The sequence below is a fragment of the Gorilla gorilla genome, chromosome 2, assembly GCF_029281585.2.
Source record: "Gorilla gorilla gorilla isolate KB3781 chromosome 2, NHGRI_mGorGor1-v2.1_pri, whole genome shotgun sequence".
NCBI lineage: Eukaryota > Metazoa > Chordata > Mammalia > Primates > Hominidae > Gorilla > Gorilla gorilla.
Window position 1 is genome coordinate 206,583,384 of NC_086017.1, and position 19,558 is coordinate 206,602,941.

Below are 19,558 nucleotides of genomic sequence, written 5' to 3' on the forward strand. Positions count from 1 at the left end.
ATGTACTCACTAGGCCTGCTAAATTAGACCTTCATAAGTTGTGCCCTATATTCAAGGTATCCTGAAAGAACGGGAAGTCCACAACGATCGAAGATGACAGTGGTGTTTAAACCAGCTGAATGCTGTGGTGCAATGTACTGAGATTTATCTATACTTAGTTATGTGGATTTACGGATTCTATCCAGTTTTAATTTAACCCTCAAAAATTGGTATCTGACAAATGGTACCTGTAGAAACCACTCATTAAAGACATAAGTAGTGGTGGGGCATGGTGGCTCTCACCTGTAATCCCAGCACTCTGGGAGGCAGGCAGATCGCTTGAGCCCAGGAGTTTGAGACCAGCCTGAGCAATATACTAAAACCCCATCTCTACAAAAAATACAAAAATTAGCTGGGTGTGGTGGCCTGAGGTGGGACAATCATTTGAGCGCAGGAGATGGAGGCTGCAGTGAGCTGTGATCATGCCACCGTACTCCAACCCAGGTGGCAGAGTGAGATCTTGTCTCAAAAACAAACAAAAAAAGACGTAAGCACTAATGCAAAGTATGAACAATAAGAAAATAACAGCACTGAGTCATCTAAAAAAATAAAACCCCCCTCAATGATAGTTTGATCAGTCCTGATAATTGGATAAAAAAATAGAAATGCTAGACTATCTGAATATGGCTTTATATAAACCTCACTTTAAGTGGACATTGAGTTTTGAGAATTATCTAATGACAGTAGTACATACACATATGAATTACAGACATATATCTGAAGTATGTTTGAATTCTATTTTTAAAAATTCCTTGGTAATATTTATGTAAAATAACATCCTCTCACAACTGGGGGATGGGTAGGAGTCAAACTATCATCGCATTTTACACAACGAAGACACCGATAAAAGGTAGGGTTCATTCTCATTATTCTCTGATTCTTTCTTTGCAAGTTTACCTACTTGCTAAAATGTGTAATCCCAAAACTAGCACTTGAGGTCCGTTAGCAGTTGCTCACAGACAGCCACAGAGCAGGGCAGATTCTGAGTTGCCCAGTGCACACGTTCACAGCCGAGGTAGCATGTTCCCAGATGGGGTCAAACAAGGCGACGCTCTGCTTTCTTGTTTCAGCTCTCGTACTGTAAACAAGTGTCCTTTTCGTGGCCTATTTAGGGCTAACTTTCCTGCATTTTTGTTGGTGAATCTGGTGTGTAAAATGTCTCCCAAGTGTAAAGGGCTATTTGGTATTGGCTGAATTTGTGGAGGGGGCCAACTGTATATTTATTGTTTATGTTCAAAGAGGATCTCATGAAGTTAATGATGCTGTTTGCATGACTTGTGACAAATAATAATGTATATTTGGTATGGTTTGAACGTTTGTCCTCTCTGAAACTCACGTTGAAACTTGATCTCCAATGTGGCAGTGTGGAGAGGCACAGCTTTTAAAAGGTGACTGGGTCATGAGGGCTCTGCTCTGATGAATGGATTAATCTATTCATGGATTAATGGGTTATCAAGTGAGTGGTTCTGGTGGCTTTATAAGAAGAGGAAGAGAGACCTGAGCTGGCACGCTCAGCTTCCTTGCCATGTGATGCCCTGCACCACCTTGGAACTCCACAGAGTCCCCACCAGCAAAAACGCTCTCACCAGATGCACCCTTAAGACCCTGGACTTCCAAGCCTCCAGAACCGTAAGAAATAAACTCAGTTTCTTATAAATTATCATTTCAGACATTCTGTTATGACCAACAGAAAACAGACTAAGACTATATTGTATTACTAGTAGAATTAGTTTATTTGCTTTACAGTCACATAACAATGATCATTAAAAAACCCATCCTTTTTACCACTTGGAACCAAACATCATGAACTTCAATGAATTAGGGTTTGATAGTTCTCTTTAAAGACAGGACTATAACTCTAACTAGACAGGTCAGTCCCTTTTAAGTGAATCTACCCTGCCACAGATACTACAGAAGAGGCAGCCCTATGTAGTTGAGTCAGTCTAGTATAGTGGCTTTTGAGGCAGAAAGACCTGAATGTAAATCCCAACCAATTACAGAAAGAAAGAGGCCAATCCATAGATTGGGACCACGGGAAATTACAGCAGATCCAAGTTGAGAATAAACAGAAACTAAAGAAGCAGAGATAAAGAGTAAGTCACTTGGTAAATGGACCAAAAGAAACTCACACTGGAGAATAGCTAAATAACATAAATGCCAGTAAGGACCACATTCCTGCTGCTGAAAACCCTGAAGCTACATTTGAGCCTTCTGTAGTTACGTTACTTATCTTTTAATTCCTTTTCTTTTCTTTCCTTTTTTTTTTTTTTTAAGAGATGAGGTCTCATTATGTTGCCCAGGATCAAGCAATCCTCCCACCTTGGCCTCTCCAAGTGCTGAGATTACAGGCGTGAGCCACCACGCCTGGATGTTATTTATCTTTTAACTAACTTGGTTCTCCTGCTTCAGTTATGTTCTGGTGAAATTTTGTCTTCTTAATTCCATGACCTATACATCATACTCCCCCAGCACTCCATTTAACGTAGCTTAGCCCAAAGAAGTTGGAAAATTGTGTGTGAGAGAATGTAAGATTCAAGCATCCATGAGCGTGGGAGTTGCTAGACAAAAACTAAGGTCCTTTCCAGCCCCAAAAGGCCACGATTCTAACCTGTGAACCTACTCAATATTTCCTTCAACGTAACACAAATCCCTAAAATTTACCACCACCAAGCAGTAGTTCCTTTTATGGTCCTAAATAAGATCCTTTATCCAGGAATGCCCTAGGTTCCTATATTCTGAGATTTCACAAACATCCTCATTTTAGCTTCTGACTACCAATTTCAATGGTAACTTTTCTTAAGCCTTATTTTCAGAAAGTAGAGTCCTTATATTTTTAGTATCTTGCAACGCCCAAGCCCCCTTGCACTTCTAACCCACTACAGATACTGTACTGCAACATTTTCTCCGTGCATAAACGCCTACCTTTCTTTTTTTAAAGGCTAGTATATTGTTCCATTATACAAACGTACCGTAATTAATATTTCACCAGCTCTTACTAATGGACTTCCGGTCGTTTCCAATTATATTATAATTATTACATACAATGCTCAGGTCAACAACTTTTTACATGTGTATCTTTAGCGTATGCAAGAGCAACTAAATTACCACTGGGTCATTTCAAGTTGCTCCTCTTTGAACTGTTTTGAGCTTAGATCTATCTCTGAACAGGAACAAAAACTAGAAAGCACCCCAAACTCTGGTTGCAGATGCAGAAATACAGTGTGGCACAATGCTAATGGGGGAAATGGTCTCTTCTTTGACGGATCGCCTATTAGCTTGAGACTAGATCTTAAAGGGTTCCCAAAGCAACAAAATACACTGTAATTATCGAAGAATTTTAGATACCTCAGAGATGAGGTTAAGAAATAGTAAAAGCTTAACAGTCGAAGATCTGAAGCTTCAATTTCATTCTTTGATGTTCCCGATTACAGAAAGTTCAAAGATGATGTTTAAAAATATTATATATGCCCAAATGCTTAAAAAAAAAAAGGAAGCATGATAAACGTCATCGCCCAGCCTTCTTAAAGATCGCTCCCACCCGCGGCTAGCCGGGCAGAAGAGACTCGAGCGGCACCCGAGCCGCATCCACGCCGCCCGCCCGCGCCTGGGGTCTGGGTAGGTAACGGGCCCGGCGGGAAGGAAGGGCTCCCAGGCCGTCCCTCCCAGCGCTCACCTCAGCTCCTCGTCGACATTCCCGCGGGGCTGTTCGGCCGACGCCACCATAGAGGAAGTCGTAGAGGTCTTGTTCTTCAAGATCCCCTTGATGGGCCGGTGCGAGGCCGTCGAGGCCGCCATTGCCGGGCGCTCCGGCTGTCGGCTCAGGGTCGCTGCTTGGCGTGGGGTCCGCGAAGAGAGGGGTCGGCACAGCAGAGACTCGCAGGCAGCCGCAGATCCCGCTCAGGGCTAAAGCGGCCGCACCTGCTGCCTCGGAAACGGCTACCGGAGCGGTTGTCACGGCACAACGACCCCGACGCCAGAGCCAACGCCGAACGGGTGGCGACTACTCGCGCACCCTTAGCCGCTGGCACTTGACCCGCGGCTCGCGGAGAGACGCCGGCCTAGAGCTCCAGGGCAGGAGCGACGCCGACGCCGACGCCGAAGCCAAGCGGACCCGCCCTCTCGCGATATCTAGGGAGGAGGCGGGGAGAGGGCGGGGCGAGAACAAACCCGACCTCCTCGCCCCGCCCCCTCTGTCCCGCCCGGGCTGCTCGCCCCGCCCCGGCTGCTCGCCCCGCCCCCGCGCGGCGCTGGGAGGCGGGAGCTGTTTCTGAGAACCTGCGGGAGAGCTCCCGGGCTTGCTGCTGCCCGGACCCGCGCGTCTCTCGAGCACCCTCGTCCCACCACCTTGTGAGGCCGTAGTGTTATTTTTATTTTTTAGATCAGCAGACTGAGACTCGAGGTGACGTCACTCCGCAGAGAGGTTAGCTGACTTGAAGAAAACGGATATCTCCTCTTTCCATTTCGCCCGTGTAAACAGCCGAACTGCCTATTATAAAAGCATGGACTGCCAGCATTGGAGTGGTCCTTAGAGGCCTATTATGAAATCATAGAATGTCTGCACTGGAATCGCCTCACCTCCTTTTACCGCTGGAGAAGCCGACGGACAGACGGGCAGCGACCCCGCCGTCGCACAACCCGTCTAGGCAGAGAGCGCAGGAGACGGGAGGGCGGCAGGGACACATCTCCCAGCCAAGGACCTCCTGGGCCCGCAGAGGCCGCGACAGGTTCCCCCCACAGAGGGAACCAACTCTGCCGCAGGTTGATGTGGACTTCAAGCCTGCAGAACGAAGAGCCCATTTCCATTGCTTAAAGCCACCTCGTGTGTGGTATTGGTTATGGCCCCTGTACACTCCCTTCCCTCCCTCTCCGAAGTCCAGTCCGCAGCTCGCTCATCACCAGGCTCTTTTCCATGACTCTTTCTTGATCAGGCCTTTTTATCGTCCTCACCACAGGTTAGAGCACAGCAGACTGAGCCACCCAGAACTGGCCCCTCCGGTGGACCAGCCCCTGCGGATTCACAGACCACTGGGCCTGGAAGGGACCTTGTCAAGCAGGCCCATAAGGTGGCTATTCAGCCTGTTTTCTCCAACAACCCCAGGGGCTAGAAGCTCGCCACACCCCCGTGTAACTCATTTTGTTTTTGGACAGCTCTGACTCAGGGAGTTCTTAGATTGAGCTGACACCTGGCTCCCAGCAATGTCTGTCCACTGCTGTTGGGGGTGAGAGGAAGCGTTTTCCCCTATCTAGCACCTATAGCAGCAGTCTCACTCCCATGGCTCATCTCTGGACCGCAGTCTCATCTTCTTTAACACAGGCTCTGTGCCTTTTGAGGATGACCCTGTTCTGTGTCCTTAGGACTCTGTCCCTCAGGGATGACTGTAGGGTTCTGAAAACGATTGTTTTTATCGTCTGGCCCCTAGCCCCTAGCTCCTAGATGAGTTCCTGGCACAGAACAGGGCCTCAGTATGGGAATGGATGTGGATGGAGATAATGGAGGGGAAGTGAGCTGGAAGGGAAGAAGGGAAACAGGGTTGCTGGTCACAGAGTGGAATGTGTTCCCCAGGGATTTGCCTCAGCCGGGGGCCTGCACAGTCACTGTTGGCACTGGCCCCACCTTTGTTCCCAGTCAAATATCCACTGGTGCCGTCTCTCCCTCCCAGGCCAGGACTGCTCAGTGGATCTAACATTACACCCTGACAGCCCTGTCCAGCCCATGGAGCAGAGAGAGAGAGTTCTCAGCGAGGGGAAGCAGGATGGCCACCTCCCTTCCTTTCCTGAGTTCTTTCCACCCCAGTGTTCAACACCTGTGTTGCGTCTCCTGCCCTGTCAGCAGGAGTCTAGGTCAGTGATGGCAATCCTGTTTTCAAGGGAATACACAAACTTCCCTGTATGTTCTAAATTATTGGGCAGATTTGCTTTGTTCCTGCGTGGGCTGGGAAGCATCACTGAGTTCAGCATCCCTGAACTCAACTGTGACTGGGCCCTTGATTAAGCAACAGCTTGCTTTCAGACCCTCTAATGAAAGGGACTATGATCGTATGACATAAAGTGTTTTATTACAGTTAATTAACCAACAAACATTGGAACAGGAGGTGATGAAGAGTTCTCTGAAGAACCTTGGAAACGTATTTCCCTCATCAAGAGTTAAACTTTTGTCTCCTGTACTGGTTCTTCCACTCCCAAACAAAAACAAATGAATGCAGATGAAGATGACTTTGGTAGCACTTAAAAAAAAATAGTTTGTAAAATTGTGAGGGCCAGTACTGCTTTTTTTTTTTTGAGACAAAGTCTTGCTCTGTCGCCCAGGGTGGAATGCAATGGCACAATCTCCACTCACTGCAACCTCTGCCTCCTGGGTTCAAGTGATTCTCCTGCCTCAGCCTCCCGAGTAGCTGGGACTACAGGTGCCTGCCACCACACCCAGCTAATTTTTGTATTTTTAGTAGAGATGGGGTTTCATCATGTTGGCCAGGCTGGTCTCAAACTTCTGACCTCAGGTGATCTGCCCGCCTCAGCCTCCCAAAGTGCTGGGATTATAGGCATGAGCCACCACGCATGGCCTGCTTTTCCTTATATTTCAGAATAGTTGAACTACTTTATTCCTCAGTGTGGCCCAAATAAGATTTTCAAATGCCTCTAAACAGAGCTCTCCTTCTGTGCCTCTGCTGAGGTTTGCTCCTATAGGAAGTTATCTGGACCAAACAGCCCGAGCACTGAATTTAGCTGTATTGGTGTTACATTTCCTGTGTGTTGAGGGTTTGGCTGCCAGGAGGTGAATTGTAGATGGAATCTTTCATTCTGGTTTCAGTTTCTGGAAGTAGCTATTGAGCTCAAGGCAAATCATATATTTAAAGATATATACATGATTTAAGGATAATCTGGCATTTATCTCTGCTCTCTTTTTGAAGACTTCATTATCATGGTTGCCTGACCCAACACAACATATTTGGAGGAGGAGAGGGGACACTTTTATTGTACCCCATCACGTGGCTGAGTCATTTGGCTCTCCATTCACTGGAACAGACGACTATGGACAACACCATTGGGTTTCCCACCAAGGACAGAGTTCCAAAGCAACAGTGGCTTCCATGGTTGGCTCACCCAGCCTGCCTGAGTCATTAGCTAGGTCCACAGAGTAGAGAAGTGGGTAGTGTCCCCGCCTAACATCTGGAAAAATTCCCAAAAGTTGTGACTTCATGACCACTGAGTCAGCAGCAACTCTTTTCTTGCCAAGAATAGCACATTGTTCTTTTCCTTTTCAGGTAATCCCTCCCCGGAAAGAGAAGATCACAGATTTTGTCGTATTAAATACATTGTAGAAATTCATGGTAGCAGGGGCAAGATCATTTAAACAAAACAGAAAGTTTCAGAGAGAGAAAAAGCCAAAGACAAAGATTAATCATTTTTCTGCTTAAAAAAAATGGCTTTGATTTGCAACCATGGAATGCTCCACTGTTTCTCTTCTCTTCAAAGACATCTACTGAAAGGATTCCTTAACCTTACCAAGTGGCCAAAATACTTTTCTGAGAAGAGTCACAGAGCATAGGCCCCCCTGGGGTACACAGAGATTTCATTAGTCCCTAGATGTTTCCTGATCCTTTTAAAAACTGGTTAAATTCAGAGACTCTAGGCAATTACTTCTTTCAGAACCTGTGAGGCAAAAACGAAAGAAGAAGGCAGGACACGCAGTGTAACAAACCTTGGAATGGTAAGTAGGAGATATGAGTTAGTTTTTTGGCTAAGCTATGAATTTACCTTGTGCCTGCCAGAAATCACTCAGTCTTTTGTGACTGTAAATTTTCTGTAAGTGTTAATTGGTTTGGTTTATTATTGCAGGAAGCAAGGGAGCAATGTTGATGTTGTGTATTATAATTTCATTGTGTCAATTTTGCCAAATTATCTTGCATTTTGTTATTCTATGAACTCATAATGGGATAAGGAGTATAGGCTTTGATTCAGAACATATGTGATGTTGCTATAAATGCTTCATGGAAAACCCTAAATATATTTTGAAGCCTACATAGTCAAAAGTCACCATTGGAAGACTTTTTTACTTTACTATTGTATTTATGCTCGTTAGCACTCATTCTTGTTTGAAACGTCTCAAATGCGTAATTTTATTATTTTATTTGACTGTTGTCTCCAGATTGGTCTGAGGACTCCGCTTTCTTCACTGCCCATTCATCTTCGTACTGCTCTCATATTTTTTTTTAATTGGGATATGCAATGATCCTTAGTTTATAAATTCAACTCCACTTTGCCACACACAGTGTTACGCTTGGGCAGACAATTAGAACTTGCCCTTCTTGGCCAGGCGCGGTGGCTCCCGCCTGTGATCCCAGCACTTTGGAAGGCCGAGGTGGGCAGATCACGAGGTCAAGAGATGGAGACCATCCTGGCCAACATGGTGAAACCCCGTCTCTACTAAAAATATAAAAATTAGCTGGGCATGGTGGCGCGTGCCTGTAGTCCCAGCTATTTGGGAGGCGGAGGCAGGAGAATCGCTTGAACCCGGGAGGCGGAGGTTGCAGTGAGATTGCGCCACTGCATTCCAGCCTGGTGACAGAGCAAGACTCCATCTCAAAAAAAAAAAAAAGAAAAAAGAACTTGCCCTTTTTTTTTTTTTTTTGCTCAAGGAACTCAGTCTGCCAAATCCCTTGGGCCTTCACAATCCAGCCCTGTCTGTTTTTCTAGTCTCCTTTTCTTTTTACATCCACTTGCTTTCCGCTATGTTCTTCACACTAGTCACACTGCCCTTCTCAGGGTGTCAGAGCACCCTATATTCTGTCCCTTTTTCATGCCTTTACTAATCTGTGTGAAATACCGTCCCCTATTCTTGCTTTTAAATTACCGCAGTTCAAAGGTCATCTCCTTCTCTGACTCCACACAGGCCGAGTTAGTGTTCACCTTCACTGAGATCCTAAGGAGCTGTTTGCATTCCTCTATCTCATCGTATCATCATTGTCTAAGTGTCCGTCCCTCTGCTGTGGCCTCTTTGGGAGCAGGTGCATGTCTTCCTCCTCTTTCTCCCCTGACAGCATGACTTAATGAATACAGTGTCTGCCGTAAGAGGCCCTCGATACGTGTTGGTTATGTAAATCAAAGAAAATGACCAAGGCGAGTCTCGATGATTTGGGTTTATTTGCCAAGGTTAGGGATGCACTCAGGAAAGAACACAGATCCACAGGAAGAACTGTGCTCCATGCTTTTTCCAAAGAGGGTCTGGGGACCTCAATATTTAAAGGGAAAAGAATGAATATTGGAGAAAGAGAAAGAAAGTTTTTTTTACAAAGGGTGTGGGTGGATAAGAGGCAAGCAGTTGCATTCTTTTGAGTCTTTGATCAGCCATTTACATGTGAGAGGGTGGTAGAGGTACAGTCACTTACACATTCAATGAATCTGCATTTTTTACGTAACATAAACATAGGGCAAAGGAAGCAATCAGATATGCCTTTGTCTCAGGTAAGCAGAGGGATGTCTTTGATTTCTGTCCTTTGCCCCATAGCTGCAAAGATAAGCTATCAGTATACATTGCCAGGGTGAGATTCAACAGAACTGTTTTAGAGTAAAGATCTGGGAGCCCACAGGAATTTCCCTGTGGGCAAATTGTGAGGGAGGTCTGTAGCTTTATCATCTTGTAGCTATCTATTTAGGAACAAAATGGGAGGCAGGTTTGCAAGACCCAGTTCCCAGCTGGACTTTTCCCCTTTGGCTTAGTGAGTTTAGGGTCCCAAGATTTATTTTCCTTTCACAGTTGAATCAGGGAATAAATGAGTTAACTGTTCCTAAATTCGACCTCCCCAATAATGGTGCCCATAACAACATCAATTTCTTGGAAAGCAATCTGACTATATATCTTGTTCTGCATGGCTAAGGAAGGCATTAGCAGCTATAATGCTGGAAAGGAAATAATAGAAATAAGAAAGACTGCTGAGTCAATAGAGAATGCATTAAAAAGAGGAAATTGTCCTGTCACCAGTCAGAAATCTTTATTGAGGTCTGTTATGTGCCAGGTCCTTTTCTAGGTATTGTCTATTGCTTAGTTTATTGCAGAAATAAACTACAGCAGGTACTGTATTTCCTCTTTTCATTTTAATTTAATTTAATTTAATTTTTTTTTGAGATGGAGTCTCGCTCTGTCGCCCAGGCTGGAGTACAGTGGCATGATCTCGGCTCACCACAAACTCTGCCTTCTGGGTTCAAGAGATTCTCTTGCCTCAGCCTCCCAAATAGCTGGGATTATAGGTACATGCCACCATGCCCAGCTATTTTTTGTATTTTTAGTAGAGATGGAGTTTCACCATGTTGGCCAGGCTGGTCTCGAACTCCTCACCTCAGGTGATCCACCCGCCTCGGCCTCCCAAAGTGCTGGGATTACAGGTGTGAGCCACCACGCCCGGCCTCCTCTTTTCATTTTAGGTTCAGAACCCTTTCTTTAAAAAGTTCATTGTTAGGTCGGGTGCAGTGGCTCATGCCTGTAATCCTAGCACTTTGGGAGGCCAAGGCAGGTGGATCACCTGAGGTCAAGGGTTCGAGACCAGCCTGGCCAACATGGTGAACCCCTGTCTCTACTAAAGATACAAAAATTAGCCAGGCATGGTGGCAGGCATCTGTAATCCCAGCTACTCGGGAAGCTGAGGCAGGAGAATCCCTTGAACCTGGGAGGTGGAGGTTGCAGCAAGCTGAGATCACGCCATTGCACTGCAGCCTGGGTGACAAGAGTGAAACTCTGTCTCAAACAAGACAAAACAAAACAAAACAAAGTTTGTTATTAGATACGCACATACACACACAAGTCCACCCCTCATTTGGTGTGTCTCTCCCCGCTCTGGCTCTGGGCTCCAGGAGAACGCTGTTGCTGTTTTCACAAAGGCATAGCTTCCTGTGTTCATCAAGTGCACCTGTGTTATCAGGTGTTTTTATCACATGGTTCTCTAGACAGGACTCAAGACCCTCTTTGTGCTCCCGTGGCTGAGGCAGGTGGGGGGAATCCCTTAGTAGGAACCACAAGGCTCTCACAGGATAAACTGCTGTCTCGTTGGTTTCTCCCCCAAGGACTTCGCCAGACTTCATCAGAAGAAAGCAGTGCGAGAGGGGACTGCAGAGGAAAGCTGGGGCTTGGGAAACCAGCAGCAGGGGCCACGTGGGCAGGTGGTTTCTGTGTGAACCTCTGATCTGTGCAACATAAACAGGAAATGTTGAAGGCTTCCAGTGCTCTTTTTTGATGTCGAGAACATTCTACGGCACAAAAGGGTTTGCCTCTCACTGTTTCTCATATATGGAGGTTTTCTAATCAGCATCCTGAACAGAATTGAATTAAAAATAAAACCAAAGTAAAACTAGCTTTATCTCTAGATTTTAAAATTTTCATTTTTTTTATGGTGGCACCTATACTGTTACCTTGTAGGTACCAACTAGAATGTTCTTTGTAACTGCCTGTCATTCATGGTTTACCTACTTGGAAGCTTAACCCTGTCCAAGACTGGACCCTAGTCAACACAAATTTTATCTTAATTTTATGAAGGTCTTTCCCACCCCTAATATTCTGACATTCTTAAATATGCTGCTCAGCTGTGTTTGTCAAAGGCAATTGCGTTTGCTACATTTCAGAAGAGAGTCCAGACAGAGCCCATTTGGCTCTGTGCTAGGAACGGCTGCAGTGCAAGACTGTGGAGCTCTGTGGCTGACCACAGCTGAAACTCACTTTGATCTTGCTAGATGCCGCCAAGTTGGAAAAAATTAACTAAGACTGCAGGGTCAAAGAGAACGCATAAAAGCATTAACTGCTTTTGTTTCATGTTTCCTCTCCCTCCATAGAGAGACAGAGAAATTAAGAAAATTGCCGGATGTGGTTGCTCACACCTGTAATCCCAACACTTTGGGAGGCCAAGGTGGGTGGATCACCTGAAGTCAGGAGTTTGAGACCAGCCTGGCAACATGGTGAAACCCCATCTCTACTAAAAATAGAAAAATTAGCCAGGCATAGTGGCGCGCCCCTGTAGTCCCAGCTACTTGGGAGGCTGAGGCTGGAGAATTGCTTGAACCCAGGAGGCAGAGGTTGCAGTGAGCCGAGATCATGCCACTGCCCTCCAGCCTTGGCAATAGAGTGAGACTCAGTCTAAAAAAAAAAAAAAAAAAAAAGAAATTAAGAAAATTTATACAGAGTGGGCAGGAACAAAATCTTCTGGTGAATCAAGTCTGCAGGCTTATTAAATGTGACAGTATGCTTCTTGAAGGATTAGAAATAAAATACAATTAAGTCAATGTTGTAATAGCTCTAAGCAGAACCAAGCACAGTGTCTTTTCCTCCCCCTCACAAGTACTGAACTCTTCTTTCAATCTTTTCAGCTCTGGGACTAGGCCAAGCCCTTCCCTCCTGGGACAGCTGCTTTAGGAGCCAACCAAGCAAGCCCAGCCAGTTCTCAGGGAGTCGAATGGCATGGCAGACAAGTCCTTTCACACCCAAGGCCAGTCTGCTCACCAGGCCTCCCATCCCTGTCACCCTCGGGCCCCTGAACATGCAGCCTCTTTCCCCACTGTCATCTTCCAGCCTCTCTGTGTAGCTTCTCCTCGGCAGCCCTGCCTGCTGGGCATGCCAGCCTCCATTCCTCACAAACTGCTTATGTGCAGGGTGATACTCAGGATATTTGAGAACCAAAATGGTGTGGGCAGGCCCCAACCAAACAGGAAGGAAAATGGCTATCATGCAGGCATGGCTCCATGTAATTCAGAGACGCCTCTGCTACCAGGTGTTACCCCTTAAGTTTTCGGGCTCACTGGGGAGCCCCAGGGGTGGTCACGAGATGGGGAACATTCTGGAGGCTTAAAAGAGTGGCCGTGCACAGAGTAGAACTGCTGTGTGTTGGTACACATCCGCCTGTCACATCAGCCTGTCTGAGACCCCAGGTACCTTCCCAGAATGTTGCCTGCACTCCTCACCTTAACAGAAGGCTGGGTTTTCTGTCCCAGGCAACTCACAAATAGTGGCCGGCAGTTCTGTGCCATGGAGCCCAGCGCTGGGCAGGAGTTAGGATTCTGCTTGACTCCCAAGACGGCTGCTGCTGTTATCATCATTCCCTCCATCCTGACCCATGGCCCAGGGTAAACATTTCTTGAGGCTCATGTCAATGACATCCCCCTGTGTGTGCCTTCCAGTGGCTGCCATCTAGTAAGCTCTTGCTGATCTCTAAATGGCATCAAGAACCTTGGTCCATATTTTTTCTCATTTAAGAAATATTTCTTAAGCATTCACTGTGCCAAACAACTTGCTGTATGTCCAGAGATGTATCAAACATGATTCTTGTCCTTAAAGGTAAGCTAACCTTTTTTTTTTTTTTTTTTTGAGATGGAGTCTTGCTCTGTCGCCCACGCTGGAGTGCAATGGTGCAATCTCGGCTCACCACAAACTCTGCCTCCCAGGTTCCAGTGATTCTCCTGTCTCAGCCTCCTGAGTAGCTGGGATCACAGGCGCATGCCACCATGCCCAGCTCATTTTTGTATTTTTAGTAGAGACGGGGTTTCATTATGTTGGCCAGGCTGGTCTCGAACTCCTGACCTCAGGTGATCTGCCCGTCTTGGCCTCCCAAAGTGCTGGGATTACAGGTGTGAGCCACCGCACCCAGATGTAAGCTCATAGTTTAATAAAGAAATATAAAACAAAGAATGACCAGACTAGGTGGTAAATGCCTAAGTGGACACAGTGTTTACAAACATAGAAACATGGACACGTGGAAATGATGATGTACTAGTTTCCTGTGGCTTAAAACAACAGAAATGTATATTCTCCCACAGTTCTGGAGGCTAGACATCTGAAATCAAGGTGTCAGCAGGGCCATCCTCCCTCTGAGACTCCAGGCAGGATCTTTTCCTGCCTTCTAGCTTCCAGTCCTGGTCAGCGATCCTCAGCGCTCCCCGCTCTCTGCTGCATCACTCCGGTCTCTGCTGTCGGCCTGTATTCTCCCATGTGTTTCTGTCTTCACGTGGTATTTTCCTTTTCTTACGAGGATATTAGTCGTATTGTATTAGGGCCTACCCTAATGAGCTCATCTTAATTCAATATGCGAAGACCCTATTTCCAAATAAGGTCACATTCCCAGGTACTGGGAGTTAGGACCTCAACATATCTTTTTGGGGGACACAGTTCAACCCATAACAGTGGGATAGTCAGGAGAGCAGGGGAAGGACCAGAGAAGGCTGGCCAGACAGGCGCGGCGAGCTGGTAAACAGGAGTCAGCAGGGCAGGGAGAATGGTGTTGTGTTGTCTGGAATGATGTACATAAACAGACTGGGGCCCGAGAGGGTGACACCTTTGGAAACTGCAAGGTGTTCAGTCTGACAGGCATAAAGGATCTATGCTCGGTAGTGGCAAAAGATAATCCTACAAGTTAGCAGGAGCCAAGTCATGAATCTCATCGTCTCCCCACACGAACGTGCCTGCACTCCTTTACTCCCCTTTTCTGGCTGACAGTAATCGGTCATCTCAAACCCCTACTTCCCCCCTCACTTCCCACACGCAGTTGATCCCTCAGATCACCTGATTCTGCCTCCTAAAAATCTCCTAAATCAGGCCGAGTGCGGTGGCTCACGCCTGTAATCCCAGCACTTTGGGAGGCTGAGGTGGGTGGATCACCTGAGGTTAGGAGTTCGAGACCAGCCTGGCCAACATGGTGAAACCCCATCTCTACTAAAAATACAAAAATTAGGCTGGGCGTGGTGGCTCATGCCTGCAATCCCAGCACTTTGGGAGGCTGAGGTGGGTGGATCACCTGAGGTTAGGAGTTCGAGACCAGCCTGGCCAACATGGTGAAACCCCATCTCTACTAAAAATACAAAAATTAGGCTGGGCGCGGTGGCCCACACCTGCAATCCCAGCACTTTGGGAGGCTGAGGCGGGTGGATCACCTGAGGTTAGGAGTTCGAGACCAGCCTGGCCAACATGGTGAAACCCCATCTCTACTAAAAATACAAAAATTAGGCTGGGCGCGATGGCCCACGCCTGCAATCCCAGCACTTTGGGAGGCTGAGGTGGGTGCATCACCTGAAGTTAGGAGTTCGAGACCAGCCTGGCCAACATGGTGAAACCCCATCTCTACTAAAAATACAAAAATTAGGCTGGGCGTGGTGGCTCACGCCTGTAATCCCAGCACTTTGGGAGGCTGAGGCGGGTGGATCATCTGAGGTTAGGAGTTCGAGACCAGCCTGGCCAACATGGTGAAACTCCATCCCTACTAAAAAAAAATGCAAAAATTAGCTGGGTGTGGTGGTGCACACCTGTAGTCTCAGCTACTCTGGAGGCTGAGGCAGAAGAATCGCTTGAACCTGGGTGGCGGAGGTTGCAGTGAGCCGAGATCGCGCCACTGCACTCCAGCCTGGCAACAGAGCAAGACTCCGTCTCATAAACAAACAAACAAAACCAACAACAAAATCAAAAGTTAGCTTGGCCTGGTGGTGGGTGCCTGTAATCCCAGCTACTCCAGAGGCTGAGGTAGGGAGGATCTCCTGAACCTGGCGGTGGAGGTTGCAGTGAGCCGAGATCACACCTCAGTACTCCAGCCTGGGCGACCAGAGCAAAACTAAACACCATCTCAAAAAATAATAATAATAGTTCTCTTTGCCATCATTTCTCTTCCCGTGGAGCCGCTGCCATGAAGGTTGACCTGTGCAGTTTCAGCGGGTACAAGATCTACCCCGGACACGGGAGGCGCCACGCCAGGACCGACGGGAGGGTTTTCCAGTTTCTTAATTCAAAATGCAAGTTGGCCTTCCTTTCCAAGAGGAATCCTCGGCAGGTAAACTGGACTGTCTTCTACAGAAGGAAGCACAAAAAGGGACAGTCGGAATAAATTCAAAAGAAAAGAACCCACCGAGCAGTCAAATTCCAGAAGACCATTACAGTGTATCTCTTGCTGCTATAACGGCCAAGAGGAATCAGAAACCTGAAGTTAGAAAGGCTCAAAGAGAACAAGCTATCAGGGCTGCTAAGGAAGCAAAAAATGGCTAAGCAAGCATCTAAAAAGACTGCAAGGGCTGCTGCTACGGCACCTACAAAGGCAGCACCTGAGCAAAAGATTGTGAAGCCTGTGGAAGTTTCAGCTCCCCGAGTTGGTGGAAAACGCTAAGCTGGCAGATTAGATTTTTAAATAAAGATTGGATTATAACTCTAACAATAATAATAAGAAGAAAATAAAAATCTCCTAAATCTGCCTTCTCCGTTCTACTTCCACTTTCTAGTTCAGGCCCTCGTCATAACACAGTGGAGCACTGGCCATCTCACAGGTCCTCCTGCTGTCAGGCCCGTGCATCCCCTCTCCATTCTCCTCTGCTACTAGAGCCATCACTCCGTGCTGCGGACGGTACGCCTCCCAGGGCAGGAGGTAGGTGGATCCCCCATAGCGTCATGAATGACGCTGCTTTAGTCAGCTGCCTGGGCTTTACCAGCCCCTTCCTCATCAGATCCTGGCATTCTCTGTAGCCAACCTGAAGACAGAGCATTTGCTTTCAGAGAACTCCAGCCTCGATTTGTTCTTTAGTGACTTTTTTCCTACCATGAATTAACAAGTTGGTATTCGGATTTCATTTTTAAGATGTAAGTTAAATTGTTTCCTAGAATTGAGTCCTTGAATCAATTCACCTTCAGATTGTAATCTGAGCTCCATGTCATGGTTTACAAAGCTGTCAGTGATCTGGCCTTTGGCCACCTGTTCTACTTCTCCTCTGCAGGGTCCCGGACCCTAGGTGCTACGGAATTGAGTTCCTACTTGGTGGCAGTCTTTCCTCTGCCTGGGACACCACCTCCTCCCCCTTCTATTTCTTTTCTTTCTTTCTTTTTTTTTTTTTTTTTTTTGAGATGGAGTCTCGCTTTGTCGCTCAGGCTGGAGTGCAGTGGCGCGATCTTAGCTCACTGCAACCTCCACCTCCTGGGTTCCAGCGATTCTTCTGCCTCAGCCTCCCGAGTAGCTGGGATTATAGGTGCACACCACCATGCCAGGCTAATTTTTGTATTTTTAGTAGAGACGGGGTTTCACCATGTTGGCCAGGCTGGTCTTGAACTCCTGACCTTGTGATCTGCCCACGTCAGCCTCCCGAAGTGCTGGGATTACAGGTGTCAGTCACCGTGCCCGGCCTCCCCCTTCTATTTTTGACTACCTCCAGCTTGTTTTTCCAAACGCAGCTCAGGATTTGCTCTGGAATGAAGCCTTCTCTACCTCTTCAGGGCAGCATCAGGTGGCCCTCCTCTGTTCTCCCAGAATCGCTCATTCTACCCTCCATTACAGCCTCTCATCTTGTTTGATCTCCACATCTACATGGCTGGTTTTCTTGTTTATCTTTCCCTGTAGACTCTGAGCAACTCCAGCAGGCTCCGGGTCAGTTCTCCCCAAAACACTGTACCTAAATCATTGCTCTTTTGGCACCTATTGGGAGTATCTGTGCTTTTTTCTTTTCTTTTCTTTTTGCCTGATTTTTGGCATTTTAATTTTGCTTTTTCTTGATAGAATTGCTAGATTTCTATAGACGTTAGCTGTGGACTCTAAGGCAGTCCTCTCCAAAGGCATAGTGTTTGTACTATGATGGATGCTGAGCCACGAAGACTGAGTTGGGGATGGAGCCATCAGCAGGCAGCTGGGGGCGTTGCTGTGGATGAGCTGCTGAGCTGACACGTGGAGACTCTAACGATGATCTTTTCTGGGTGGATCCCAGCTGTAAATGCTTGAGATAACTTGCTTGCAGTCACCTGTAATGTTTGGTACAAATTAGGATTTGTAATTTATAGGTTTTATAATTAATATTTCAGAATTCAATATATTATTTTGCGATTTTTGAGATCTTGATTAATAATAGCAGAATAGTAACAGCCTCAAGGGAACTAAACAACACCATCATTCATCAAATGTTGTGAATCTGTTACGAGCTAATTTGAAATACGGAGCCTAAGGTGTTTTTGGTAAAAAAAAAAAAAAAAAATTTTTTTTTTTCCTTGAGACAGAGTCTCACTCTGTTGCCCAGGCTGGAGTACAGGGATGCAATCATGGCTCATTGCAGCCTGAAGTCCCCAGGCTCGAGAGATCCTCTCACCTCAGCAGCCCCCTGAGTGCCTGGGACTACAGGCACACCACCACACCTGGCTCATTTTATTTTTTGCAGATACGGAGTCTCCTTATGTTGCCCAGGCTGGTCTCAAACTCCTGTCCTCAAGTGATTCAAAGTACTGGGATTACAGACGTGAGCCACCGCGCCTGGCCTTAAAAATATTTTTAAACTTCCTTAAAATGCCAAAAAGATAGGAACAATGAAATACTCAAAAAAGGATTGATTTTTAAGCCTGGCTCCACACCAATTTTTGGTAACTTCATTTCTCTGTACTAGAAGTGAGGAATACAAAGATGAATGAGACAGGGTTCCTGTCACCATCTAGTGGGAGAGACAGGCTGGCAAACCAACAGTTAATCAAGGAGGTAATTTAGGTAAATGATTTTGAGTTGACATATTGGATTTATCTTTGGAGGCAGTAATTCCAAGGACAAGAACTAACTGCCTTTCTGCCAGAGCGCACATGTGAGGGTCAGAGTTCTTAGGCATAAATCAAACAATGAGTCGAACAGTCCTCAGAGGAGATAACTGCAAACATAGGTTTGCTTAGGTTACCAACCATTGTCCTGCAGGCAGAGATCCACCATACTATTTCTTGCTGGTATTGAATTTGGTGGCCGTGTATGCAATATTTTCTGGGGTGTCCTACGAATTCTGTTTCTAGAGACTTGCTTTACTACCTGAATAGTTTCCTTTGAATTTTCTTTTATTATTCTTATTATTCTTCATTATACGTTGCTTTGCTTTGTCCTTTTTTTTTCAGTTTTTTTGTTAAACATTATTGGTGTGGAAAATTGTCCCTTAGGAAGCCATCCATCATTTGCTTTTTATGATTTTCAAGGAGATGCTTTTCTATGAGATGGTGGTGGAAGTGGTTGCTACAATACTAGACATAGGGCCGGGTGCGGTGGCTCACGCCTGTAATCCCAGCACTTTGGGAGGTTGAGGCAGGTGGATCACAAGTTCAGGAGTTCGAGACCAGCCTCGCTGACATGGTGAAACCCCATCTCTACGAAAAATACAAAAATTGGCCGGGTGTGGTGGTGGGCACCTATAATCCCAGCTACTCGGAGGCTGAGGCAGAAGAATTGCTTGAACCCGGGAGGCAGAGGTTGCGGTGAGCTGAGATGGCGCCACTGCACTCCGGCCTGGGCGACAGAGCAAGACTCCATCTCAGGGAAAAAAAAAAAAGCAAAACAAAACCACAATACTAGACATAGTTAATGAATAATATTAGTTAACAAAGAGGTTTGAGAACTAGGAAAGATTCTCTAAGGTTATTCTTTGATAAATCAGTCGTTTTCACAGAGTTACTGCTTACTGTGGGTAATTTGTTTGCTGTTGGTTGACAATGAACCTACTTAGGAGAAGATATGATCCTTCAGGACTTTTATTTGTTCGAAATGAAAAAATTCTTTCTCCTTTCAATAAC

At 46.3% G+C, this 19,558-nt stretch overlaps 2 protein-coding genes and 1 pseudogene across 16 annotated transcripts in view; 2 read left to right on the plus strand and 1 right to left on the minus strand.

The window, feature by feature from the left end:
- Window positions 1-4,167, minus strand: part of PPP1R2 (protein phosphatase 1 regulatory inhibitor subunit 2) — a 28,966-nt gene extending 24,799 nt beyond the window's left edge. The window contains exon 1 of the mRNA XM_004038243.5: window positions 3,713-4,167. Within this exon, the coding sequence (XP_004038291.1) occupies window positions 3,713-3,834 (122 nt within the window). The 5' untranslated portion in view covers window positions 3,835-4,167. The remainder of the gene's footprint in view (window positions 1-3,712) is intronic.
- Window positions 4,168-4,171: 4 nt separating this feature from the next.
- On the plus strand, window positions 4,172-11,381 carry LOC109026333 (uncharacterized). Of its 15 annotated transcripts, none has more exons than XR_010133036.1 (5): window positions 4,172-4,858; window positions 4,992-5,102; window positions 7,687-7,747; window positions 8,930-9,044; window positions 11,095-11,381. XR_010133036.1 is itself a non-coding variant. In XM_055382703.2 (5 exons), exons 1-5 carry the CDS (start codon window positions 4,591-4,593, stop codon window positions 11,211-11,213), a joined length of 681 nt encoding a protein of 226 aa, XP_055238678.1. In that variant the 5' UTR covers window positions 4,172-4,590; the 3' UTR covers window positions 11,214-11,381. The 15 variants fall into 15 exon arrangements, 3 of the variants coding, with proteins under 3 accessions (XP_055238678.1, XP_055238676.1, XP_055238677.1); XM_055382703.2 differs by having other exon boundaries at window positions 4,172-4,865; XR_008678383.2 differs by lacking the exon at window positions 8,930-9,044 and adding an exon at window positions 5,700-5,880 and having other exon boundaries at window positions 4,172-5,102; window positions 7,302-7,747.
- A 4,299-nt stretch (window positions 11,382-15,680) lies between these two features.
- Window positions 15,681-16,196, plus strand: LOC101145659 (large ribosomal subunit protein eL24-like; annotated as a pseudogene).
- The last annotated feature ends 3,362 nt before the right edge of the window (window positions 16,197-19,558 follow it).

Excerpts from the sequence above, each read along its gene's own strand:
- LOC109026333 (XM_055382701.2), top strand. The coding sequence starts at position 4,591 with ATGTCTGCACTGGAATCGCCTCACCTCCTTTTACCGCTGGAGAAGCCG. Across the intron at positions 5,103-7,686 it reads TTGTCAAGCAGGCCCATAAG|AACCTGTGAGGCAAAAACGA; the intron begins GTGGCTATTCAG and ends TACTTCTTTCAG. Across the intron at positions 9,045-11,094 it reads TGTGGCCTCTTTGGGAGCAG|GACTTCGCCAGACTTCATCA; the intron begins GTGCATGTCTTC and ends TTCTCCCCCAAG.